The sequence below is a fragment of the Aulonocara sp. 'chitande type north' Nkhata Bay genome, linkage group LG19 (genome assembly GCF_057382095.1).
Source record: "Aulonocara sp. 'chitande type north' Nkhata Bay isolate Kocher_YH1m ecotype deep benthic linkage group LG19, A_spYH_male_GT1.1, whole genome shotgun sequence".
Taxonomy (NCBI): domain Eukaryota; kingdom Metazoa; phylum Chordata; class Actinopteri; order Cichliformes; family Cichlidae; genus Aulonocara; species Aulonocara sp. 'chitande type north' Nkhata Bay.
Window position 1 is genome coordinate 30,403,222 of NC_141362.1, and position 26,065 is coordinate 30,429,286.

At 41.4% G+C, this 26,065-nt stretch overlaps 2 protein-coding genes across 4 annotated transcripts; one reads left to right on the forward strand and one right to left on the reverse strand.

Moving 5' to 3' along the window:
• Positions 1-142: 142 nt before the first annotated feature.
• Positions 143-18,692, reverse strand: atg2b (autophagy related 2B). Of its 2 annotated transcripts, none has more exons than XM_086273832.1 (43): positions 18,555-18,692; positions 17,510-17,916; positions 17,225-17,387; positions 16,940-17,092; positions 16,748-16,850; positions 16,405-16,567; positions 16,145-16,324; positions 15,930-16,026; positions 15,665-15,829; positions 15,393-15,544; positions 15,103-15,214; positions 14,650-14,893; positions 14,394-14,556; positions 14,151-14,243; positions 13,851-14,039; positions 13,375-13,648; positions 13,178-13,286; positions 12,901-13,102; positions 10,639-10,781; positions 10,259-10,416; positions 9,980-10,155; positions 9,442-9,592; positions 9,060-9,262; positions 6,651-6,731; positions 6,412-6,518; positions 6,230-6,322; positions 6,078-6,148; positions 5,921-5,997; positions 5,660-5,830; positions 5,446-5,578; positions 5,170-5,366; positions 4,807-5,033; positions 4,607-4,724; positions 4,326-4,517; positions 4,145-4,246; positions 3,981-4,059; positions 3,691-3,901; positions 3,535-3,604; positions 3,368-3,450; positions 3,146-3,267; positions 1,753-1,907; positions 1,492-1,641; positions 143-1,415 (listed from the first exon to the last, which is right to left on the reverse strand). In XM_086273832.1, the coding sequence occupies exons 2-43, from the start codon at positions 17,669-17,671 to the stop codon at positions 1,185-1,187; spliced, it is 6,225 nt and encodes a 2,074-aa protein (XP_086129958.1). In that variant the 5' UTR covers positions 17,672-17,916; positions 18,555-18,692; the 3' UTR covers positions 143-1,184. The 2 variants fall into 2 exon arrangements, with proteins under 2 accessions (XP_086129958.1, XP_086129959.1); XM_086273833.1 differs by lacking the exon at positions 18,555-18,692 and adding an exon at positions 18,328-18,440.
• gskip (gsk3b interacting protein) lies at positions 18,116-25,854 on the forward strand. 2 transcript variants are annotated; one of them, XM_086273839.1, is made up of 3 exons: positions 18,116-18,875; positions 24,401-24,646; positions 24,746-25,854. In XM_086273839.1, the coding sequence occupies exons 2-3, from the start codon at positions 24,404-24,406 to the stop codon at positions 24,902-24,904; spliced, it is 402 nt and encodes a 133-aa protein (XP_086129965.1). In that variant the 5' UTR covers positions 18,116-18,875; positions 24,401-24,403; the 3' UTR covers positions 24,905-25,854. The 2 variants fall into 2 exon arrangements, with proteins under 2 accessions (XP_086129965.1, XP_086129963.1); XM_086273837.1 differs by lacking the exon at positions 18,116-18,875 and adding an exon at positions 18,958-19,172.
• Positions 25,855-26,065: the final 211 nt, after the last annotated feature.

The window sequence follows — 26,065 nt, forward strand, 5'->3', positions numbered from 1 at the left end:
AAATCACTTGACAGACGGACGTATAGTTTTCAGAATAAAATATATAAAGCAAACGTTGAAATATGATGCTAACACAACTCCTAAGGTTTACAAAAATGTCTAGAGTCTAAGTAAATAAACACCAACCAAGCACACTCCAGTGTTAACTTCACCGTTTTTATTTCTCCATCATGCTTTTAATACAAATTCATGAGTCACCTGTACATATATTTACAAGAAATAATACTCTTACCACATAACCAAAAAAGGAAGAAAAAAAAAATACAAATCAAGACTTAGCAACACAATTGATCACATCAGACATCAATATATAAACATATAGCTTAATAATAATTTTAAAAAAAAACTAAACAAATGAGATTATCAGTACATTAAGACTTTACTTATGGATCTTGAGTAATTCACTTTTATCAACAATTCAAAAATGTGATACACGAGACTGTAAGAATAAAGCAGTTTTTAAATTTAAACCGCAGCTTCCTTTTTTTAAACAGCAGCTTTTGTGAAAATTATGCAACACTAAAATTGTGAAACCTTAGAACAAGTCTGGATAATCGTCCCATCTCTCACTTGTTACGCTTCGACTCAGTTAAAAGTGCAGATTACAGAGCTTTACAAAGATGCAACACATTCAGTTTTTACATTTGTTCTCTCATATTTGCACGAAATGCTGCTCATTAGGAATATTTACAGTAAATAACAAGGCCCACATACAGTACATCTTATATAAATTAAGGGTCATTACACCTAGAATATTAGTGTTTGCTGACACAAAGTAGGATAAGAGAACGCAACCACACAATCTGTAAACAGCTGTTTGAAAATGAAGCAGATGAAAGGACCTATTCCTTCATTCTTAAGCCTTTACATTTTACATTTGTATGGTCTACCCTACAACATAGCATCATACACAATAACATTATAAGTGCTGCTCAAACTCACCCTTCTTCATCCATTTGATTACAAGCATACAGTTGAACAATGTTGATGACCATGAAGGCACTGTGAGGCATGTGATAAGCTGACACAAGCTAAAAATCACAGTAGCTCAAACTGCCACAGGATGAACACCATTTTATTTACACCGGCACTCACTGTCCACCTTTTGCCCTCTTCAAAAGCACACCTATTAAGCTGTAGCTGCTGCACAGTCATTGTTTCAGTTTTCCATAAGGCAATGACACTTACTCGTCGCCCTGCCTCCATTTTTGCGACTCCTCCTGACGTGCATCGGGGTGAATCTGGTTTCTCATCCCACCCAAGACATTTGAAGTCGCCTCAGTGGCCATAATGAGTGGCTTGACTACTGCAGGTGGAAGCTGGCGGAGAACTCCACCGACTGCCCCAGTCATACCTCGCTGCTCGTGCTCCCGGGTGGCTGTGTCGTAGATGGTTAGTGCAGTGTCTGTGATCCCCTGTGGGAACATTTTGCAGTCCTTAAAACATCTTTTCTTTCACAGAACTGAAGGTTTTCCTATTTGTTTTTTTTACCTCTTTCACCACAGTGTAGGCTTTGGCTACACCTTCTCTGAGGTCGACAGGCTGATGAGCCAGTCCATAATGGGAGATCCGTTTTACCCTCTTTGTGTCCCTCTCATCAGGCACTGGAGACACCATGTCATACGCTGTCTCAGCAGCTGCCTAAAAACAGAAAAAAAAAATTATAAAAGACAACAATTAATAGATTTTTCTACGTGCTTTACAGAAGGAAATGCATGCAAATATTTTATTAGCAGCAGTGGACCAGTTTACCTGAATAGTCCGCACCATCCTGTTTGTGAGCTCCAGGGCAGCCATAGCTGTAGAGGTTCCAAAGGAAGCCGTGCCGCGCTGAAATCCACGGACTATCCGGCCATCCTTCCTGTACTGTTCAATCGGGAGCCAGACCAAATCCCTGAGTCCGTGAACTGAATATGAAAGAAAAAAAAACAACATTGACAGAGGAGTAAAGCAACTGAAAGTCAAAAGCTGGACCTCAGCTCTCATATTGGAAATGACTTTCACAGCAGTTTCTGTTCCAGATTGTTTTTTATTAAAGAAAAAGAAAGTGATTAAGGCTGATTCTGAAATGTCAGCAACAATAAAGAAAATTTGGTCAAACAAGGAAATGTTGACTCAAGGAACTTTTCAGAAATTAGAAAGTTGTTGGGCCAAGCACCAGGCAACTCCTTTACAAGTCAATTAAAATGAGAGAACAACAAAAATCAGACTAGTTAACAAGTCTGGACGTAAGATAACAGACAGTTCACTGACAAGTTAAACAATGTCTGTACAAATACAATTTGGGAAAAATTGTGATTTTTTAAATCTTATTCTTTCATATTAGACAAAGTATAATAATAAAGTGTAATAAAGATGTGCTAAGGTTATAGGTGTCAGTGCTACAGTCCACAGCTAATCCATTCAGTTCAGTTCTACACTGTGTTAATAATTGCGCAACAGGAGCAATGCTTCGATTGCTAATGGGAGAGTGAGGCAATGTATAGGAAGTTAACATCCGAGCTTCAGCAGCTTGGAGACGCTTCTCTTTAGCTACAGCAGCAGCTTTCATTCGCGCATTTCCAGCAGTTTGAACCATTATTGATATCCAAGGTGTCAGATCAGAACTACAAAAATTTGGACCTGTGCATTCTTAAATTTCATTTATTGCTGGCATCTGCAATACAACTGATACACATCAGTTTATTCTGCTGCAAGTAGCTAACACGAGCACTGCTTAGCTTACATGTTAATGTTTATAGACCTGAGCAGATTATGGTTACACACTGCTCAGCTTATTCATCAGTGTGATCTTACAAGGCCTGCTAATAACTGTTTATTGTCTAGATAAGAACACTGCAAATCTACACTTGTTCACAGAGCTGTCACTTGTGTTCCTTTTCACTGTGCTTGTTTATATCCACTCACGGGAAAGAGTGTGTAATGTTGCTGAGGTATAACTGACAGTTGATGTGCACTGTACATTAACAAACATTTGCATAATTGGATTAAATAACTAGTATTTCATGTCTTGATTAACAAGAGAAGCAACATTTAATCATGTAGCACATCCCAACTGGCCAACAAGAACAAGGTACAGCAACAGCCCTGTTCTTAACAAATACAGTAAACCATCTGAGATTATTCCTTGAACTGTTACACTTACCCAGTTTTACCAGAGTATGAATAGGTGCCACACCACTCAGCAGTCCTTGAAGCTGGTTTGTCTTTATGTCATTTAACCACTCATTTATTGCATAGGAAAAGAGCTTATCCACACCTAATAATCTGAAACACAAACAAGTATTACTTTAATACGGATCACTGTGTGCGAATTATGTTTTTGCTAATTTATTGTCTCATGAGATACATTTTGCGGTATACTTACCCCTGCCTGTAGCACAACTGCCTCAGTTTGAGCTCTGAACAATTCAGTTGTGTCAGCCCGAAAATGATCCCTGCAAATGTTCCCTGGAACGAGGTACTCATAAAAATCATTCATGAAGCACTCATAACATAACGTGGAGTTAATCAAGTCCTCTCTTAGACAGTTACCTGGTCCATAGACACGTGTTTCCCATGGTAGTCCAGGCGAATGGGAACCTCAGAAGTAAATCGAAACTCCCTGTTAAGATGACAAGGGGTTGCTGAACACAAACAAGCAGTTTGGAAAGTTAAACGGCTTAGTGGTCAATAAAAATAACCTCTAACCTAAAGAAGATGGGTTGGTCTGTGAAGGGAGAAGCAGAGGCTTCACTGTCATTTGCGTCTTCCCTGCCGGATGTAGAGAAACCGTTTTGGCTCAGTCGTCTCTGTGCAGGCACCGAGATGATTGGGGCTGGATCCTGGCTCCCACCAGCGTGCTTGGAGAAGCTGCAAGAGATCTCTGGGGCAGCCACTTTCTTTGTGGTAACACAAACCGCTAAAACAGACAAAACGTTAAAGATGCATGAGATAAAAGTAGGATTCATGATAATTATACAGTTTTGTGGCAATCTTACCTTCGTGAATAGGTGGTGAGAAAAACTCAACTTCAGCAGCAAGACTTGTAAAGAAGTCTCTCAAGAAGAACAGTGCATCCTTCAAATAAAGAAGAAGCTATCACTTAAAAGATAATGCTCATTGTTTGCCAGGGTTAGAGAAATAATTTGTACCCAGCTCTCACCTGATCAATATTGAGGCGAAGAGGCATTAGAGTGACCCGTAAACAGCACTCTGGGGGAGCCTGGCCTGACTCAGGACACATGTGCATCGCCTTGACTGTCAACTAAGACAAAAAGCGCACACACATGGTTACGACAGGACAAAACTTACCACGATTACCACAAGTATGGTGCTTTCCTCACCATGTTAGAATGGGCTTTTCGGGGCATTTCCTTGCTAGAGTACAAGTAGAGAAACTTGTTCATCTGGGAGGCAGCTAGTCTGTCTCGAATCTCCAAGTCCTGCACAGAGAACACCTGCCGGGACACTGGCTGGTCCACTGCTGGACGCGACACCGCTGAGATCTGGGGGTACACCTCGTGCTGGAATCTCACCTGAAGAAGCAGTAAAAGAAAAGCTGAAGAAACCCCAAATGGCATTTCACAAAATAATGAACATGTATTTCTGCACAGCATAACTTTACCTTGCTGAGTTGAATCTCCATCAGGACATCAGGATTCCTTCCCTTTCCACCACCAACCCGCCCTGAAGCCTTCGCTTGTCTCACTGGAGTTTGAGATGGGGAGCTATGAGGTGTACATCTGCAAGACAGAGTAAAGACCAGAGTTAAGTAAATATGTCTTCCTTTTAACAAATGTAAAGAGAACCCAGTTTATGACTCACCCCCGGCTTCTAGCAGGAGAAACTATGGAGCTCACACTCCCAAAGTCTTTTCCACCATAAAGATGCCAGATGACAGAGATCTCCTTAATGAGGTAGCGAACCTCTGGGATGGGAAAGTTGGCTCCACGGCTGGAATCACTTCCATCCAGAGGCTGACTGAAGTGATCGTCTTTGACTTCTACTGGCTCCGAGGATAGCTGCTTCACCACCGGCTCCTGATCTCGATCCTGAACACACATTTTTCTTACAGTCAGGCATAAACAGGTTTTGCAAAAACAGTCGATCACTATGCTATGTAGCCTCTTCAAGTTAAGGCTACACAAAAATATGTAGCCTTAACTTGAAGAATGAGTATGTCCCAACCTCTCCTCTGGAGCTCGGAGTTTCCAATATACAAAAGTCGTCAGTCTCTTGGGCCAGATTAGGGGCTGGTGTGATGAGAGGAGAAGGAAGCATGGGGTACGGGGGGCTTAAATCTTGGCAATTCCCACTTTCATCTGGGAACAGGAACAGGTCTGAGCGAGGTGGTTCTTGGTCTTGAATCTGCTCCTCAGGTGTGCCTGCAGTGGTGTGAAATTCATAAAGTAAAGACTCCTCATGGGTGAAACACTTTTTTACCTCACTGAGCGAAGTATTTACCGTTCTGCTGCGGCCCTGGTACAGGCTGCCCATCAGTCTCTTCCATAGCGTCACTCATGAGATCCTGTAACATCTGCTGCTCAGTCTCAGCGAGGAGCGAAGTCTGAGATGGTGGTCGGCTAGAAGCCTCCATCTGTCCAAAAATACACTCAGAATAAACTTGTGCATATGGTAAAGTTTGACAATTATGCTTTAACTGAGTGACACTGCTGACCTTGCTTTTTTGTGCAGTGCTGCTGTGCTTGGTCTCTGGTTCAGCTGGGGGCAGCAAGTCTCCATAGCTGGCTACATACTGTATGAGGTTCATGAGGGCAGCACAGGAGTCCGAACAGGTTCTGATATGGATCACATCACTGGAGCAGCGCAGCTCGAATCTGGGCTCCGACTATCACCCAAGAGACAGCGAAAATAAGTGTTTGTACAAGCCTGTTTTGTCTGTTTTTTAAAAATGGGAATATGAATAATTAACACTTACCAATTTTCCATCTACTCCAGGTTTGACTGCTGTTATCCTCAGCTCTAAGGTTCCCATGTCTACCACTTGGACATAATCTGTGACAAAAAGAAAAAGTCAAAATTTGTCAAAGCTTCATGTAAAGTCGCATTCAACACCGTTTCTGAAGTCAACTTACCACGAGCTAGATTTACAGAGACAGCATTACTTTTATCTGAGAGGAACAGAGCAGCTTCGTCCAAAATGATCCTGGAAACAACATATTTTACTAAATAATGTAACCTCCACACATTTTTGTATTTCAGAAGAAATCCAGTTGCTTTTTCACACCTAAGTGTTGATGAGGAGTTGTCTAGAGAGACGCTACTGGAGATGCTGAATGTTTCCACAACCAGCAACGATCTGAGTGGCAAGTACAGGGGTCTGCAAAAAACAAAACAAAATCAAGCGTCACATAAGAACACACTCTGATAATAAAACCAGCCACCATTTAGTGTTTTGTTCTACTTCACCTGTAGTCCAGAGAGCAGCTCCATAGGTGCAAATGTAGTGTGGTGACAGACGTAGGAGGAGCGTAACCCAACACGGGTTCATCAGAAACATTCAGAAAGTCAACAATCTGTTGTAGACAAATCATCAGTAAGATTATGAATACCTGATGTTATTGCACATTTCTTCTGTGCTTTGTAAACACATCATATGAAGGTCAAATAAAGCTTATATGACAGCAGCCTAAGGCAGTTTGTTTTACCTGGTCATACCAGCCCAAGCTAGGAGGGACCACTCTGTGCTGGAGTGTAGCACCTCTCACCCCAACAGCAACCAGAAACTCCTGCATGACGGAAAATTAGAAAGGAGGGAAAAAAAAAAGAAAAAAAAAGAGGACATCACAGCGAGCACATTACTTCTTAAATTACGTGGAATTTTTTTAATTTGCATACAAACATACAGTGGCTTGCAAAAGTATTGGGCCCCCATGAACTTTTCCACATTTTGTCACATTACAGCCACAAACATGAATCAATGTTATTGGAATTCCACGTGAAAACGTATTTGTATATTTTTATATATTTCATTTATTGTTTACTCTACTTAATTTGTAAAATATGTGTACACACACACACACACACACACACACACACACACACACACACACACACACACACACACACACACACACACACACACACGTACGTAGAAAAGTATTTAGTATACACATCCAGAAATGCATATACTATTATATATTGCACATATATTTATTAGTTTCAGATGTAGCCATTCTTGTATTTTGCTTGTTTACATTATTGTATTTTGCACAACTCTGTTGCTTGTGAAGCTCGCACACAAGAATTTCACTCACATGTGCTGTACCAATGTACCTGCACATGTGATGTGACAATAAAAGTGATTTGATTTGAAAGACCAACACAAAGTGGTGCACACGTGAGAAGTGGAATGAAAATCACACATGATTCCAAACATTTTTTACAAATAAATAACTGCAGAGTGGGGTGTGCGTAATTATTCAGCCCCCTGAGTCAACACTTTGTAGAACCACCTTTTGCTGCAGTTCCAGCTGCCAGTCTTTTAGGGTCTGTCTCTACCAGCTTTGCACATCTACAGACTGAAATCTTTCTGAAAACAGCTCCAGCTCAGTCAGATTAGATGCACAGCGTTTGTAAACAGCAGTTTTCAGATCTTGCCACAGATTCTTGATTGGATTTAGATCTGGACTTTGACTGGGCCAGTCTAACACATGGATATGTTTTGTTTTAAACCGTCCCATTGTTGCCCTGGCTTTATGTTCAGGGTCGTTGTCCTGCTGGAAGCTGAACCTCCGCCCCAGTCTCAAGTCTTTTGCAGACTCCAAGAAGTTTTCTTCCAAGACTGCCCTGTATTTGGCTCCATCCATCTTCCCATCAACTCTGACCAGCTTCCCTGTCCCTGCTGAAGAGAAGCCCCCCCAGAGCATGATGCTGCCACCACCATATCTGACAGTGGGGATGGTGTGTTCAGAGTGATGTGCAGTGTTAATTTTCCGCCACACACAGCGTTTTGCATTTTGGTCTCATCTGACCAGAGCAGCTTCTTCCACATGTTTGCTGTGTCCCCCACATGGTTTATGGCAAACTGCAAACGGGACTTCTTCTGGTTTTCTGTTAACAATGGCTTTCTTCTTGCCGCTCTTCCATAAAGGCCAACTTTGTGCAGTGCACGACTAATAGTTGTCCTATGGACAGATTCCCCCACCTGAGCTGTAGATCTCTGCAGCTCGTCCAGAGTCACCATGGGCCTCTTGGCTGCATTTCTGATCAGCGCTCTGCTTGTTCGGCCTGTGAGTTTAGGAGGACGACCTTGTCTTGGCAGGTTTACAGTTGTGCCATACTCCTTCCATTTCTGAATGATGGCTTGAACAGTGCTCCGTGGGATGTTCAGGGCTTGGGAAATCTTTTTGTATTTCTCAATAACTTTATCCCTGACCTGTCTGGTGTGTTCTTTGGACTTCATGGTGTTGTTGCTCCCAATATTCTCTTAGACAACCTCTGAGGCCGTCACAGAGCAGCTGTATTTGTACTGACATTACACACAGTAATCACTCTATTTAGTCATTAGCACTCATCAGGCAACGTCTATGGGCAACTGACTGCACTCAGACCAAAGGGGGCTGAATAATTACGCACACCCCACTTTGCAGTTATTTATTTGTAAAAAATTTTTAGAATCATGTCTGATTTTCGTTCCACTTTTCACATGTACACCACTTTGTGTTGGTCTTGTGGCTGTAATGTGACAAAATGTGGAAAAGTTCAAGGGGGCCCAATACTTTTGCAAGCCACTGTATACACACAGCCACATAAGTGGACTTATTTAATAAGCAACACATAACAAAACAACATTTCTCTTCCACAGTAAGGGTTTAAAAATGTAATAACCACCAATAATGAAACATGGCGATTTCTCAATTTTGACTGGGAAGTAGATCCAAAACTCATGGACAATATGAGTGCAGAATAAAGCCTGCCAGCCTTTAAAAATAACTCAAACATAAGTACTTTATGTACAGAATGTGACACTTGAGTCTGTAGTGGACTTGCTGAAGTGGTTCACAACAAATCTGTGAAATACACACACAGTCCTCTAACTGTTTTGAGTATCTGACCTTGATGTTGCGTTCTGCATTCTGTGATGAGATTTTGACAGCGACAGAAACCATGCTGCGAGCTTCTAAACCGATACCCTCCGAAGGCGTTGACAATTTTTCTGAAGATGTTTCTGACTGGTAGATGGTTGGCTCTAGCCAATGAGGATGTGTCCTGCATGGCAATTTGATGTCTGAGACGGAGGTGCCTCCATCTATGAGTCCTGGGGATAATAACAGATTGAGGAGTCAGTGAAAACGCATACAGTCGTACAGTTAGTACAGTTCTAGACCGTTACCTATACTTTTATATATTTTTAGGTCCCATTATCACCACATATCACTCATAACATCATAAGACTAAGACAATAGTGATATTACACACAAACAGGAAGCAGCTTACCTTGGTGATACATGCAGATGCTGCTGGTGTGAAAGCAGATGTAGTGCTGATCTTTAAAGCCTTCATACTGAGTGACGCTGAACAAAACTGCATTTTTCACCTCCAGCCAGAACTCGCCATGTTTGTTTTTCAGTGTGGTTTTATCCTCCTTCTGTAGAAACAACAAACTCAACTCCAATGTCCACATAACAAGCTATCCACAAATTTCATTGTTTTTTTGGTGCACTTTTTATTTTTTCCCCAGGCAGAGCAAGGGTGACCACTAGAAGTGCAACACAGGGGAGATTAAGTCAGGTCAAGTCGCTGCAGATATTGAGGACTACCACAGCAGCAACCTGTCCATGCTGTCTTTAGTGAAAGACACAATGGGAGGGGCCCAGCTGGCTGGTTAGCAGCAACTGAACTTTTAAAGCTGGAGTGAGGGGACTGTCCACTTTTAAATCAGTGATGGATGTTGTCGATAAAATAAAACTGACGTCAAATATATTTGGCCAGCAAGCCAAAGTAAAGCCTGCGTGTGGAAAATACTGAAGGTTACCTTGGCATTAGCATGAAGACACATAAGGCCATGATTGACACTAAGATTGACAGAGAAAAGGCTCTGGGAGTTCTTGCTGTGGGCTTTGGGCTTCTTCTTCTTTCGAGATCTGAAGCCCAGGTCAGCGGCAGGCGAGTAATAGTGCATGTTCTCCTCCTCTGATCCACTGGTCTCCTCTGCAAAGACAACAAAACACCCATTTATGAGCAGATAAGTTGTAATTTAAACATGACATCATAAGTGACTAAAGAATTAGGTGAAAACACTGTTCTGTCGCACCCTCAGGACCAGTGGAGCGGAACTGGCTAAAGCTGTCCTTGGAGTAAGTGTTGATCAATTGACTGGCAACAGAGAGTCCAACTCCATATGGCATGTTCTCTACAGTCTCCACTGGTGATGGAGCAGTGGGCTCCCACAGCAGAAGGTCATTGTTTATCCTAAAATATTTAGAATATGGATAAGAATTATTAAATGCATAGAGAAGAATATGCAGCTGAAAAAGTTTTCCCCTGATATGACAGTAGCTGGTGAACCTCAGGTCCAGTAATAAGCAATGTTAACAGGCTGTTAAAGATGTGTGTTGTAGATAAATTAGTTAAATTAAAGATAAATAAATAAGAGGCAATGAAGTTGCTCTGGGTGAAAGCCAAGTGACCTACCTGTTGTGTAGTTTTTCATAAAATGCCTTGCTGGGGAGTGTTAGCTGCACATTAGGGAAACACAACTCAAGGATGAACCGGGAGTTATTCATCGTTTTTTCCTGGAACACCGTCATCTCACCGACATCACCAGGAATGACCATCTGGAATTACAAGATTATAATAGTAAATGTAAACACAACTCTGTCACCACCTGTTTTGTCAGCAGGTTAGGTACGCAAAGCAGAGCTATTGTACACCTTTGCATAAAGATGCACCTGCCACACATGTAAATATATTACCAAATATCCTCGCTTCCCAATGCAAATAAATCAACCTGTACATTTTGCTCCAGCTTTGGACCAATGCCATTAACAAAATAGCAACACCTTTCAATTGACAAAGAAAACTGGAAAAGTATTTAAAACAAAACACATGAAGGACTCTGGACATCAAATGTATCTTTCAATAGTATTTTTTCAGTGTATTAATGCCTACATCACTTACTGCCTTTGGAGAAGCAACTTTGTGGATTAGAAGTAAATGTAATGAAATACGTGCTTGACTGGTGAAGGTGATGAGAGTGACACAGTGAGACAGAATGGAGAAAAACAGCAAAAGATTTGCATGTAAAAGATGAGGGAGGGGGGCAAGAAGCACAGAAGGTACGCTACTGGAGCTTCAACAGTGAACATTCAAAACTTTAGCTGTGGGGGAAGGAGTGGTGATGCTGTGATTTCATATTACATGTAAGATGATCACTCTGAGAGAAAGTTAGGCAAGATATACACGTTTACTGTAGCTGTGTCATAAGAATAGATTTAAAGCAACAGATCTAAAACTCATAATTTAGCATTGCAATAACATGCACAGCAGCAAAACATCACTTTGAGCATCTTTCTTGCAACTATAGTGATACAGACCTATAGTGATAGTTCAAATTAAACATTAGTGAATTATTCCAAAACTACCTTGTTGAACGTTATTCCCTGTTGCTCAAGTCTGGCAATTCTTTCAAGGAAACATCAAAAAGCAGCACAAAAATTTGGCCTCGTGTGTGTGTGTGTATACACACACACACACACACACACACACACACACACACACACACACACAAAACACCCAGCACGCCCCTGCGGGCGGTTTATCCTTCAAGCGCGGGTCCTCTACCAGAGGCCTGGGAGCTTGAGGGTCCTGCGCAGTATCTTAGCTGTTCCCAGGACTGCGCTCTTCTGGACAGAGATCTCCGATGTTATTCCCGGGATCTGCTGGAGCCACTCGCCTAGCTTGGGAGTCACCGCACCTAGTGCTCCGATTACCACGGGGACCACCGTTACCTTCACCCTCCACATCCTCTCGAGCTCTTCTCTGAGCCCTTGGTATTTCTCCAGCTTCTCGTGTTCCTTCTTCCTGATATTGCTGTCATTCGGAACCGCTACATCGATCACTACGGCCGTCTTCTTCTGTTTGTCTACCACCACTATGTCCGGTTGGTTAGCCACCACCATTTTGTCCGTCTGTATCTGGAAGTCCCACAGGATCTTAGCTCGGTCATTCTCCACCACCCTTGGGGGCATCTCCCATTTTGACCTCGGGACTTCTAGGTTATACTCGGCACAGATGTTCCTGTACACTATGCCGGCCACTTGGTTATGGCGTTCCATGTATGCCTTGCCTGCTAGCATCTTGCACCCTGCTGTTATGTGCTGGATTGTCTCTGGGGCATCTTTACACAGCCTGCACCTGGGGTCTTGCCTGGTGTGATAGACCCCAGCCTCTATGTGTGTGTGTGTGTGTGTGTACACACACACACACACACACACACACACACACACACACACACACACACACACACACACACACACACACCTGTGACTAATGACTGTGGAAACTCTGATACAATGTTCCACAATGGGTTTTCCCACTGGTTACAGCTCGTCTGATATAATTGAGTCTTTCCAGCATACACGTGTCACAAGCTTTCAGTTTCCACATTACATTAAACTGAATCAGATTAGGAATGTCCTCCAGATAACATGTGTGTCAAACAAATATCTGGAGATATAAATCTTAAAGACAGATGTGAGCTGAGAAACGTTCAGCTTTCTGCAGAAGCGTCAGAAAGCAGCTGTTTAGTGTGAGGTTGTCTGGTAATTATTCACTGTAGTTTTCAGGTGCAGGGGCTACAATGCAGATTTGAGATGCTACAGTATGAACAGTTAAAATCAAAGAGACAGTCGTGTCAAGAATAGGTTAACTGGACATTGTTGACCCATAACCTACCTCTTCATTCTCATACATAACCCTACGTGAAGAAAAGGGTGATGGCTCTGGCTTCCCAAAGTCACATACATCCTTCAGTGAATGAGCAGCCCCTTCCTCCTCCTCCTCTTCTTCAAGAGAATGGTCCTCAGCCCCCTCATCTTCAGCTGTCACACGCTCAAGGATGGAGTGGACTGCAGTTGGGTTCATCTTGAGCACAACCCTGCCCAGAAAAATGTAGTATTACTGACACTGCTAAACAAAGAGATATGTATACTGGTTGGTTATGTGATCTTACCTTGGCCAATCAAATTTTACACTTTCAGATGTTGTCATGTCTCCATCCATCGTGTGTGACACTCTGAGGAACCGGGCAGCTGTTTGATCGTCCTCTTCCTGGAACCTCCCTGTGCAAACGGGTAAAAGTAAAAACAATTAAAGTCCAAGTCAACAGACAATTAAATCTTCAGAGGAGCTTTTGAAATCTTGACACACCAGTGAGTTCCTTAAAAGTGAGCTCCATTTTGGTTTGGTCAGGTGAATTGCCACCCATGAATTCGGTTTTCAATTCCAGCTCTTCCAGCTCCAAGTACAGCGTTTCTTTCTGTAGCGACTTCTTGAACCAAGGGCCCCTCTCTTGATCTGAACGCAGATCAGGGATGGGGAAGCGCACAGCAATGCCCAGCACTGGTGCATTAATTGTCAGTGACACATGACAGTTGGCAGGAGTATGGCTGTCATCAAGGAAAACCTCTGTAAAAGCCTTGTGCTGTGAAATTTATGAAGAAAGCCAAAGATGTAGATTAGATGACTTTCATATATGCCAAGTACAAAGAAATGTGAATTTTCTATGTACCGACTTACTGTTTGTTTGTTTTTTGTAGGAGAAAAGCAGTTTGTGCCTACACTAAAACCTCAATGTCAGAACATATACACAAAAAGCATAGGCTTACATGATGGACCACACTTACCAAGCTGACAGGTTTATTGTAAGATGTATACATGTGGGAGGCCATCGCCTCTGTGGTTGCTAGTTTCTGAGGCTGCAGTAGTGAGTTTAGGCGGTCTACAATACTGATGTCCAGCTCAGAGTGCACAGGACCCAGCTCCACCTGGATCTCAGCTTTCCTGGGAATGGTGCTGAGACGCACCTGGCCGCCCTGCACAGCGAGGCAAAGGGTTAGAAGTAGAGGCCAGACACTCATTGTGGAGGAACGGCATTTGATTGTTAGAGTGTTGTGGTTTCATATTGAGCTAACGGATGCAGTTACCTGAGGACCTCTGCGCTCAGCCTGTTTGTAAAGCAGGTGAAGGCAGGTGGTAAGCGGCGCATCAGCACTGGCTTTGGTGTCAAATGTCAGCAGCTGAGGTGTGAGAGAAAAACTAAAGTGAAACACTAATGTCAAGACAGCTGCACCTTTCAAGTGTTCTGTATAAATACATATACGCAGTGTTCAAACATCCAAAGCGTTATGCAGTGAGAGATGTACGAAGCTTAGGCTTGAAGGTCTCACCTCAGTATATTGAACTCCTTTTTGCGAGCCACCAATAACAGCCTCAGAGGTGAACAGACACTCTAGAAACTCCATCTGGTTCAGGGTAATGTCAGTGCTAAAAGTCCTTAAGTTGGATCCCTGCCAGTGATCATAGTTTAACTTCAGACCCTGGCCTACAAACCTGCAAACATAAGCCCAGGTGATTCAGGTGATCTGATTCATTCACATGCTCATTCCTTCAGAATACAGGAATTTGTTAAAATTAGAAGTGCACCTGAGGTGGTCATGAGGACAAGCCTGATTAAACACCACCCGAGACTGAAGGAAAGCAGCTGGCTCAAGCTGTCCTGGGCCCACCATGCTGAAGAAGTGTGCAGCCATGGGGCCAAGAGGACTGGGAGCAGCATGTGGTGGCGGCAGCGGGTCAATGTGGAGGACTGAGACAGCCAAACTGCCCAGTGTCAACCTCAGCACTAACTCTGGCCTTGACTCATCACTGTGGGTTTTGGACGAATGGGCTGAAACACAAACAGCAAATAATGTCCAGCTACAACCATGTACATGAACACAAAGGGGGAACTGATCTTGGGAATATTTCAGCATAAGTCTTTTGATTGAACATAACCTGTTCAACAACTGCTGAAACTGTTTGTTTCACACACTGGATAAACTGAGGGTGAGTGCATAATATATGTTTATGTATCTATTAATTTACTGTAGTGCTTACAAGTTTGCCTCAACAGTTTCTGAGGCAGGTGCGAATCCCGTGACTGGAGGGGAGTTTCACAAGTCTGCTTCTCTCTTTGTCGTGGTACGTCCATATATTCGTCCCACAGAGCCTACAAAACGCAGATGAAAATGAAACACTACTATTCAAAATATTTATTTGTATAACTCATTTTTCCTGTATGAGATCACTAACTACTGAGTTTCCAGACCATTCAGAGTCCTTAATCTCACCTGATTTAAACCATATTGAACGTTTCTGTAAGCATGATCACACAAATGAAGGCTTACTGTTGCATTTCCAGAGGGAGATTCTCCTGGTGAGGCAGAGTAGTTACTGGTGAGTGACAAGTCCAAATCAACAGTGGGTGGTTCACCCAGAGGAGGCAGGGATGACAAGCTATGAGACATGTCCATGTCAGCCATGGAGAAAAACACGTCGTCTACATTAGCAAAACAAAAAAGATAAAAACAAAAAAACAGAAAAATATTCATCAGAAGAGCTAATCAATCACCAAAATCAAAGAAAATGTAGACATTACAGGATGGTGCTTCAACTCAACCTCGACTCGACACAGTTCTGGTTGTTTGGCTTTCAAAGAGGTCAGGATCTGCTCCTGGGACGGCAGTATCCTTCTTTAGGCACCGGTTCAGTTCCATATGGAGGCGATACTCATCCTCCTGCTGTATTGGGCGATTTTTCCTATCCTTAGTCCATTCCTGTGCACCTTAAATGAAGAGTTAGAAATACACTTACATTCACAATTTCTAAATAACCCCGTAAGACCCCATCTGGTCCCAAAGTTCTCGAAAGAGAGTGGTTCTCACCTCCACCAGAGAAGGCTCCAAATAAGTCCAAAAGAAGGTGAACTTGCCGTGGGGAAAGCAGAATAATCAGTGTATCGATCTGTCCAACAACATCCAGCTGAGAAGAAAAGTTGGCAAAATTTTGTGGATATTACCCCAAAAGTCTGATACTGGATAAACAACGTGGGAAATTGTTTTCCTCGTAAATCTTTGTGATTCAAAAATAGATAATTTACCTTTGCACCAGGCATCGCTAGGTTATTTTTGAGAGTGAGGGACAACTCAATTTTGCCACAGAGGCTGCCAACCTGCACAGGTTCAAAAGGTGCTGAAGAGGATACAGGCTCTGTGAACTGGGGATGCGGCTCGCATATTATTTTTGGATTCCAGCTAGGTGAGAGTTTTGGCTCAGTTTCCTGCAAAATACAGAAAGACTTGATTAAAAAGGCCACATGCATATATACAAGTCTTACAATGTGAAAGTTGCTACACTAACCGATGGAGTAGGTGACGATTTACAAGCAGCGCGAGACGCATCAGAGAACTCGTCCCAGAATACAGTAATTCCCTCCATCTGCACGTTTTTATGTGCAAACGTGGTTGGCTGATGCACATTGACACTTGAACTCTCCTCACCTGTTTCATCGCAGTACACAATCCTGAAGAGAGACGGTATTTGTCAGGGGAGATCAAGTATTAAAATACAAACTTCTCACTAAACATCAGCACCAGTACCTCCCCATGCTCAATGTGTTCAAATCTTTGACCATATATACACCAATTTGAAGTATATTATCTTATTGTGGAAACTGAGGTGCCACTGACTGTCAAAAACTTACTTTTTGATTCGAATCTCAAGAGCGATTCCAGTTTTAGAATTTTCTGGAATGTGTTCGACTCTAAAAACACTGTCCAAAAATGTCACTTTGACTCTTCGCAGAACTGTGAGAGAAGAAATTTAAAAGACATTGCTTTACACAGTATTTGTGAGGTAAACCTGCTGAATGCCAAAAAACACAGAAGCAATTTACCTGTTTCTATCGTCTCTGCAAACTTCTCCAGTCCTTCAAATGGCTGGAAGCTCTCTCCCATATCATCGGTTAGTTTCTGGCTCAGGCATTCTTTAGCAAGCTGCATGCTGCTTGTCATGAAACTGGACCAGTACATGGGTTCAACGCCAGATGCTGGAAGTATAACCAGCAGTGATTACCTTACTTGTCTACTCATATGTATAAAATAAAACTGTTTACTTTTACTAATTTTAAGCTTTTTCTCAGGTGTTGTAGAGGGACAAATATATATATATATATCCTTACCCACTCTTGGTCTTGGTCTGAGAACCATCTCCAAACCCTTGATTTCTAGGGCACAGTTCTCCTGCAGCAGTGCTGCCCAAGGGACTGTCAGAGAGATGGTCTGGATGAACCCTGTGATTACCTCAAAAGGAGCATCTGCAGTCTCCAGTAGCTCATTGAGTGACTGAGGAACAAAATTTTAAATTTTTTTTAAAAAAAATAAAAAAACATTAGAGGACCTCTTAGTTTATTTAACTGATAATTTAATCTGGCGTATTTTCAGCAACACACATGCACTACACATACCCATGTATCCAGTGGAACCTGTGCAAGAGACCCAGTGCCTTGATAAAGGTCTAGACTGAGTTGATCCAGACTAAGCTTCTCCTGCAGAAAGTTGCCCAGGTACCGATGCAGGAGGTACCTGCAGGCCCGCTTTTTAATGGACTCAGAAAAGGGCCAAGGCATCTTAACTTCAGCAGGTGAACAACACACAGGTAGTGTAAGGCGCCCTGATGCTCTGCACGTGCAATCCTACAGCTGCTTCAACAGCTACAAATTAGTCAGTGACGTTACAGCTGTGTCATCCCGTTGACCCGTCGAGAAAGCGTGACCTCAAACATCCTTCATCACCCCCAATCTGGTACACTTGGGAGGATGTGATGACACTCGGAGATGTGTATGGGGATTGGTCCGACTCCAGTTTGCTACGCCTGCAGGAAAAACATGCAAATGGTGCCACCCCCCTGTGTAATTTGACACTTGACACAACAAGTGACTTAACATAAAATACTCGAAAACAGCAAGTTAAATTAATGCTAATGCTTTAGTTTAAGGTAGTTTTAAATTGCTTGCTAGCAGCAATGAGCGTTGTAATGTAGTGCAATCTAGACTGTCGATTTTTTTTTTGTTTAAGCGTACGCTGACCCCGTTTAAAGCCGGTGCAGGCCTTGGAAATACCTGTCAGCATGTCACAAACTTGATGGCACACATTTACCCATGGCTATATTAACCTACACAAAGCTGTCACGCAACGGCAGGAACTGCGCTTTTATTGTCGGCAAGACAAAGGCAAGTCATTGAGCTAACTAGCCGGCTAGCAAATATGACGTTAGCTAGCTTACCACCTCTGTGGGAAGAGTGAGGCAGCATTAGCATTGCCGGCTAACGTCAAGCTTGGCATTTAGCATGGGTGCTAACCCTAAAACCCAACACTAACTAAAGATATCTACCCTCACACGTCAGATGCAAACTGACCAAAGCGCTGCTTAAATACACACTGATTCTATAAGCAGTCACGCGTGGGATAATTAAAAAAAAATTGAGGATATTAGTAGAGCTGTTAAGTTACCTTCTGACTGAGTTGTTTACAAACACTTTCATGACTCCGCACCAACTACACGCTCCGGGGTGGGATTAGGCAGTGATGTCATAACATGGCGGAGCTGTGTAGTCCACCGGGCACTTAGTGGGCCAAGGTTTAATATACTTTAACATAAATATAATACGCTGAAAAAAGAAAGATAGCGTCGGTTTATGTGCTTTTATCCGGCTGTGAATAAATTAGACTAACAAAAGATAGCAGCTTAACGTGAGGTGGCGCTGATTGGACTGTCCTGCCCACGGAGAGCTGGAAGCTTCCACAAGCCGGAAGAACACCGCTTGCGAGGAGGTGAGAAAAATAAACGCACTTTAGTTAGAAATGATTTTTTTTTTCGTGATCTGAGTAAACCCATCAGTTAGGGTCTAAGCTAGAACTCGCTGTATAATTTTAAAGAAAGTGGCAGAAGTATGGTATGGCGGGCAGTGGTTCAGTTACGAGTTTCCCCCAAAATGTAGCAACTGTTAGCTGTTTAAATTAGCCACAGCTGATCGGACTTTATTTATAATAGCTGCTTTAAATTCGCACACTTATTCATTACCACTGACTATGATGTTTGTTTGTGGACAGGGCACAGCTAGCAATAAGGTAAGGTTACTCACAGTCCTCGAGATGTCGCTGTTACATTGCTTTTATTACTACAATCAGATACCACACACTGTGGTGCAACAGTAATTATCAGATAATGGAAAGTAGAACGCTTTATAATGGCTATATAACAGGACAAGATGCTGATGGTGCACGTTTTGTTTTATTTTTTTGCTTTTATGTTGGTGCTTTCGCTTTAAACAGTGAATTATTTTTAATGCAAAAGAATAGAATAGATCTTTATTGTAACTGTTACAATAACAATGAAACACAGTTTGGCATGTCTCCGTTGGCAGTATGTAGATTTTCATTCAGATTCTTTTTATTCAGAGTTTTCTGTGTTTCTCTAAAGTTTTCTTGAGCAACAGTTTTCCAGGCTTTCTAAAAGTCTTTGTGGTGCATGCATACTATCATTCCTTGCTGCTGGCCTTTGTTCCGACCAATACAATTTCTGAAGTAAGCAGTTTTCGAGTATGTCTCATGACCACCACTTAAATTTCTAAGTTCCTTGTATTTGATCATTTCTATGTTATGCTATTTTTACATTTATTATATTACAGTAGTGTGCAAAAGTCGTGTGTCACCCTCATTTTCTCATATTTTGATTCCAAGGAGACAGACCTTCTTCCTTTTTTAAAGTGGTCTTGAACAAAAAATCTTCAGTCTGCAGGCAGATTTTTCTTTTGACACTTGGCTGCTCTTCCTTTCTTTCTTTCTTTCTTTACTAAACCATTTCACACTGACTCTGAAATCATTCAACCATAAAAATGCACATAATTCAAGGTATACGAACTAACTAAAGAGCAGACATAACTGGCTGCACATAACAAATGACTTGGCAAAGAACCAATTTTAAATTGTATCTTGAGGCTCTTTGCTGCTAGCAGTCTGTCAGGAAAACACATAGTCATCAGAAATTATCTCAGTGGAAGTGTGGCTGTCGAGAGGCCATTCTTAAGGAAGGCAAACAGGGAAAACTGCTGAGGTATTAGGGCTGAACGATTATGGAAAATAATCTAATTGCGATTTTTTGCCCCAATATTGCGATTGCGATGCGATATGCGATTATTTTTTAAGGTCTTTGTCTTCTGTATTATTAAACAAAGACAAGCAATACATCATATAGTATGGCCAATACTATATTACATTAATTTTAAACTGTTCTTTCCTGGAAGACAGACCTCTGTTATGATGACATGAGGTGATGCATGAATTGATGACTGACATTTTTATTTAACTTCTTCAATCACAACAGTATATTTGAACATACACAATAGTTTATTTTTAGCTTACAAACATCTGAGCATAAAGTGCTGACAAGGAACCCTGGTGTAAACATTAAAATGAAAGTCAGTACAATGTGCAGATTGCAGAAATATATATAAAAAAAATCAGTGGCTTTACCACACTCAGTTTTTCGACATCTGTGAACTACTAGACAGTCATTCAATTAAAAAATAATATTAAATAAATAAAACTAATAAATAAAAAATACACACATCTTACTGATCTCTGCAGTCAGTAACATTACACATAAAGTGCAAACATAATAGCAATTGTATAAACACACACACAAACACGCCTTTAAAGTTTAAAGGCTGTCTCGGTGGAGTTTAATAAACTCGGCCGTCTGCTTCTTGCTATCTAAAATATAACCAGACACTGGTGTAAATTCTCGACTGTCTCATACTTCTGTTTAATCAGTTTTCTGTTTGACGTTTAGTCAGCTGTGTGAAAACCAAGGAGGAACCCACCCGGGGGATTAATAAAGTTTTATTTTATCTAATCTAATAACTTTAATCTCAGCCAAACCGATTTACTCACGAACAAACAAAACACTGAAAAAAGCCCAACAATAACATTTTTAGGTTGTCTAAGTGACTTATATATTACGTTTAACCCGAGCAGCGAAACTCCGCGGTGATCTGAAAATGATGTGCCGGGAGTTGTGCCGTTCTCGGCCGCATCAGTAACCCTCGAGCTCCCGGCTAGCTGTCGAGCTGGTGGGTAGCAGACGCCTCTGAAAACGTCGAAGCACTTTTGCAAATATGGGATATCTTGATAAACCGAGCAGATATTTGATGTTTACACAACTACTTTCTCGCCTGAAAATATGTTAAAAGTTTATTTTGTGACCCAGAAAGATTAGTATGAGTAATTTTAAAACTTAGTAGCGGCCGCCATTGCTGGAAACTGGAGTTTGGCTGGGCCGCGCTATGAATTCTGGGATATGGTAGTAATTTGGACAGCCTTCGGCGCGTCGCTGTGACGTAATCGGTCTACAAATGCGGCCTCAGGAGGATGCAGCCCATGAATTTGGACATGTCCAGAGTATAATCGCAGCCTTTGCGGTTAGAAAATTGCACTTGATCATGTCGCGATATTATCGCAAATGCGATATATCGTTCAGCCCTATGAGGTATGATAGTTTAAATCAGAGAAGGACAGCAGTGAGTATCTACAGCCATCTGTGAAACACTGTGGAGGCTCTGTCATGGTTTGGGGGGTGCATTTCAGCCAGTGGTGTTGTGGATCTTGTCAAAATACATGAAATTATGAACACAGAAAAGTACTTGCAGATTTTGGTCTACTAGCTTTTTAACAGATTCATTTTTTTTAGCATGGCAGTGATCCCAAACACACTGCCAATGAAGTAAAAGCGTACCTGAATAGAAAAACATACGATTACAAGACTGTCAGTGAAGGATTGGCCTCCCCAGAGAGGAGCTCAACATAATTGAAGCATTTTGGGATCATCTTGACAGAGAGTAGAACAAAAGGCAGCCAACATAGAGAGAAAAGCTTTAAATGCCCTTTAAGAAGCCTGTTCTACTACTTAAAGAAATTACAAAAAAATATTGACTTTCAAACTTGTTTTCACCTTATATACTGCATTTCCATGTGTCTTTGCACATGTTTCAATTAATCACTCCACCTTCCCATTTTTCTGGCAAACTGTTGAAAAATGAGGAGTGGCTGTAGACATCTGTTGACATTTTTTTTATAAGCAAATAGGACTATACACTAATTTGTTTGTACACAATTAGAATTTATTCCAATAATTTTTGATCACTAGCATTTTTACTACCTCAGTGGTTTGGTGGATAAACCTTATAATCTAAGGTTTATAAGATATTTTGCCAAAAACCTAGTCTTAAAACACTTTGGTTAGCAGAAAACTAAAAAACTGTACTCTTCCTGGTTCAAGAATGGTATTTAATGTCCATTATTCTACTTTCTCATCCCATAAAAATCATTCTCTGTGTTTTTAACATCGAAGGTATGGATTAGGTCAAGGCTGCTTTCCATACAGGCATCAAGCCACCCGTGTGAATGATGAAAAACCAGTTAGGAATCACGAGACGGCAAGATATGCAGGAAAAAAAGCTCCTAATGTTATGCAGCTTGACGTAAACGTGGTGTGACAAAACCGAACTTGCGCAACAAATACCTGTTGCCACGGAGCAAGTCGAACACGTGATACGTTGAGTAGTTTTTACTGATTCGTATGGTACGGTTTCAGCTTTCAGTCAAATTTGAAAATTAAAATAAAAGCCTGTAAAAGTTTGTAAATCTGTCCAGTTGAGCACTGGGAAACACTGACACCACCATCAATCAAAATTTGCTGTTTTGTGTTGCTGGGAGCAACACAACCATTCTTGTGTCGAGGGAGTGTTTTAAAGTTCCCTCAGCTGACAACAGATTGAGAAATCCCCTTCAGATACGTGTCTGGTGCAATGTTTTCCTTCTCAGAGGAGCTGTATTGAACTCTGGAAGTGAAGCAAACATTTAAAATTGTCCAGTGGTTGCTCCAAAAAATACAGGTTTAACCTTTAGTCACACAGTCAGCTCCTACAGGATGCTAAGTATTCAAAATAGTCTACTTTGCATTAAACAAACACGTCAGATCCTCATGTTTCACTTCTGCTTTAGACATGGTGAGATACACTGTCACAGGAAGATCAGATGTGACACACACAGATGTGTTTTTGTCTGTAGCCCTGGTGACCTGTCCAGGGTGTAACCTGCCTCTCACCCTATGCAGGGACATGCCCCAGTCCCATTGTGACCCTGAGTTGGATAAGTAGAAGAAAATGGGTGGATGGTCAGCTTTGTGTTTCCTAAAAAAGTCTTAAAGTCTAAAACCAACCAAACTGAATTTTAAGACTAGGCATCTCTTAACCTTTTAACATCCACCAGCTCATGATCAGACTTGGCTTTGGTTTAGTTATATCCTGTATAAAGAGGTTGTTTTTCTTTAGAACTTAATTTTTTATTAACACCTAAGCAGCTTGTACAGATTCCACCAATGACAGACTGTTTTTAATAATCAGATAAAGACACAAAAACTGGGGGCCAAAGCACAGAGACGGATACGTGAAATGAAGGTTGCATGCTAACAGCTAAACACAGATTTGGCACATACTGGCTTCATTGTTTAAATATCATAGAAATATGGCTCTATCATTAGATAAATAAATCTTTCTAGGATCTCAAGGTTATTTTTTTATCAGATAGATTCCCCATATGGTATGTTGGCAGATCTAGTTTTAACTTTATAATCATGATGCGTTTAATTGCTGCTGTCAAAAATAATCATAACAGACGTTTACTAGCTAATCCTTCAAAACCTGCTGGAATTCACCTGAGCAATGCAAACTTTGTCCCTTTTACAACATTTTTGGTGAACTATGTATCTAATTTTGGAGGTGACCAGTCAGTCCCAGTTTGTGTACCTCATTTACTTCAGAAGATATTTCGGATACCTTGGACGTTTTGACTTCTCTCCGTGAGTTTGAGTTTATGCTTCACTGCATATTTCATCCCATTTATGTGACTGGAATTTTTGTTTATAAATTAGCATCCCGTTTCCTTTTTTAAAGCCTTTTTTTCCTTTGTTCATTATGATTGTTTAGTTTTTTTCTTTTTTTTAAATTAAACTAATCTGGTATTTTGAAATGCAAAAGAGATCCTCACGGGTCAAAATCTTGGTTAGCAGTTTAGGTTAGTAAAGGCCCTTAAGATATTCAATTCACAATGATATCAAATGATTAATTCTAGAATTCTGATTTTATTCAATGTCTTTTTTTATTTCTTTTTGTTAGCATAGTCTGAAACTAATTAATCTTCTCAAAAATCTTGAATGTAACCTCTAAAAACCACCATTTTTCAATTTTTATGCCCATCACACTTGAATCAACCAATGCTGTTGTTTTAACGTGTTATAGGGGATGGAGGTAGACTGCCAGGCTGAGGAGTCCATGGTCTCTGCTTTTGATGAAGAGTCTGTTGAGCTCGGTGACGTCAAGGACATGAGACTAGAGGCTGAAGCAGTGGTCAACGACGTCCTCTTTGCTGTGTCTGAAATGCACGTGTCACAAAGTCTCAACAGCGCGTCCGACGTGGCCTACATAAATGTGGAAACAAGAGAGGGAAACCGTTACTGTCTGGAGCTCACTGAGGCTGGGCTGAGGGTGAGACGATGCAGTGACACGTTACCCACATGCGTTCACTTTTAAGACTTCAAACCGTGCAGAGGTTTTACAGTAAATCACTGATTTCTTCCCAAACAGGTGGTGGGCTATGCATTCGATCAAGTGAACGAGAATTTGACGACTCAGTATCACGAGACTGTTTACTCGCTCCTAGACACGCTCAGTCCGGGTTACAGAGAAGCCTTTGGGAATGCTTTGCTCCAGCGGCTGGAGAGGCTGAAGCAAAACGGACAATGAAAAGGACCAAGATGCTGCATACACTGTACACGTGACACGGGGGTTGATGATGACGGCAATGTTTGAGTATGAGCCAACACTAAGTTTGTTCATATACTTTATCCGGTTATGTGATATCCAACTGCTTAGCTCCCATACAATAAGGGATACCCAACTACGACTGCTTTTGTTCTAAGTTTCATGCCATTGAATTACTTCATGTTATTTCCTTAGGTTTAGTGGCTGATATGGGCTGGCTGTATAGGGCTCTGTGGCGATAGTGTTGTTGACTTTACTGTGGAAAGACTGCAGCTTTTGTGTTTTCAAAAAATTTGTAACGCCACACATTGTTTAAGAATTCTGCAAAGTTTGTGGTCCTTTGAAATGTCAAGAGAGAGAAGCAGCGAGCTACGTTAATACTGGTCCTGTTTACCCCCCGTGCCCTGCTTGCACTAAACCTGTGACCTGATGCTCAGATATGCTCAACTAGCTTTTATTCAGCTGTGAAAGTGCTGAAACTGTTTTTGTTCCAAGCATATACTGCCTTAATCTCATTTTCCATATATATATATATCTAACTAGGTCAGGGACAGCACTTATTTTAACAGCTCTAACTACATTGTAATTTGAGTATCTACTAACTCATCAAGTTGTGTTTTATTATTCTGCTTTGGGGGTTTTCTTGCATACTGCACAATTCATTGCATTTCAGACTTAGCTGTAAAAGTGAAAGGCTTGAAGATATTTCGCTGTTCAAACCTTTTGGTCTTTTTATCAAACTGCACAGCCTGTGTTAACGCTCAGCGAGGATTTCCAGAGCTGCTTTAAAACGCTGGTTTTCTCTGCATGTGACCTGGTTAAACTTCTTCATCAGTATTATCAAATCTACAGACTCTTTACATCTGTGCATTCATACTGTCATTCCTTGCTTCTGGCCTTTGTTCAGACCAATAAAATTTCTGAAGTATGCAGTTTTTGAGTTTGTCTCATGACCAGCAGTTTACAGATTTAGTTTTTTCTATTTTTACATTTATTTTACAATAGAACTGTGCAAAACTCTTGAGTCACCCCTTTCTTCTTTATACTGTGCTTCCAAGGAGACAGACTTTCTTCCTTTTTTTAAAGTGGTCTTGTACAATAGTTCTCAAGGCTCCAGGCAAGTTTTTCTTTACATTGGCTGCT

Bases quoted from the DNA above. Each gene is read 5' to 3' on its own strand.
- gskip (XM_086273837.1), top strand. From the start codon at position 19,134: ATGATGTTTGTTTGTGGACAGGGCACAGCTAGCAATAAG. The intron at 19,173-24,400 runs GTAAGGTTACTC...AACGTGTTATAG, and splicing joins AGGGCACAGCTAGCAATAAG to GGGATGGAGGTAGACTGCCA. The intron at 24,647-24,745 runs GTGAGACGATGC...CTTCCCAAACAG, and splicing joins TCACTGAGGCTGGGCTGAGG to GTGGTGGGCTATGCATTCGA.
- atg2b (XM_086273832.1), bottom strand. From the start codon at position 17,671: ATGCCTTGGCCCTTTTCTGAGTCCATTAAAAAGCGGGCCTGCAGGTAC. The intron at 4,518-4,606 runs GTAAAGTTATGC...CTGCTTCTTCAG, and splicing joins TGGAGATTCAACTCAGCAAG to GTGAGATTCCAGCACGAGGT. The intron at 1,642-1,752 runs GTAAACTGGTCC...TTCTGTTTTTAG, and splicing joins GGATGGTGCGGACTATTCAG to GCAGCTGCTGAGACAGCGTA.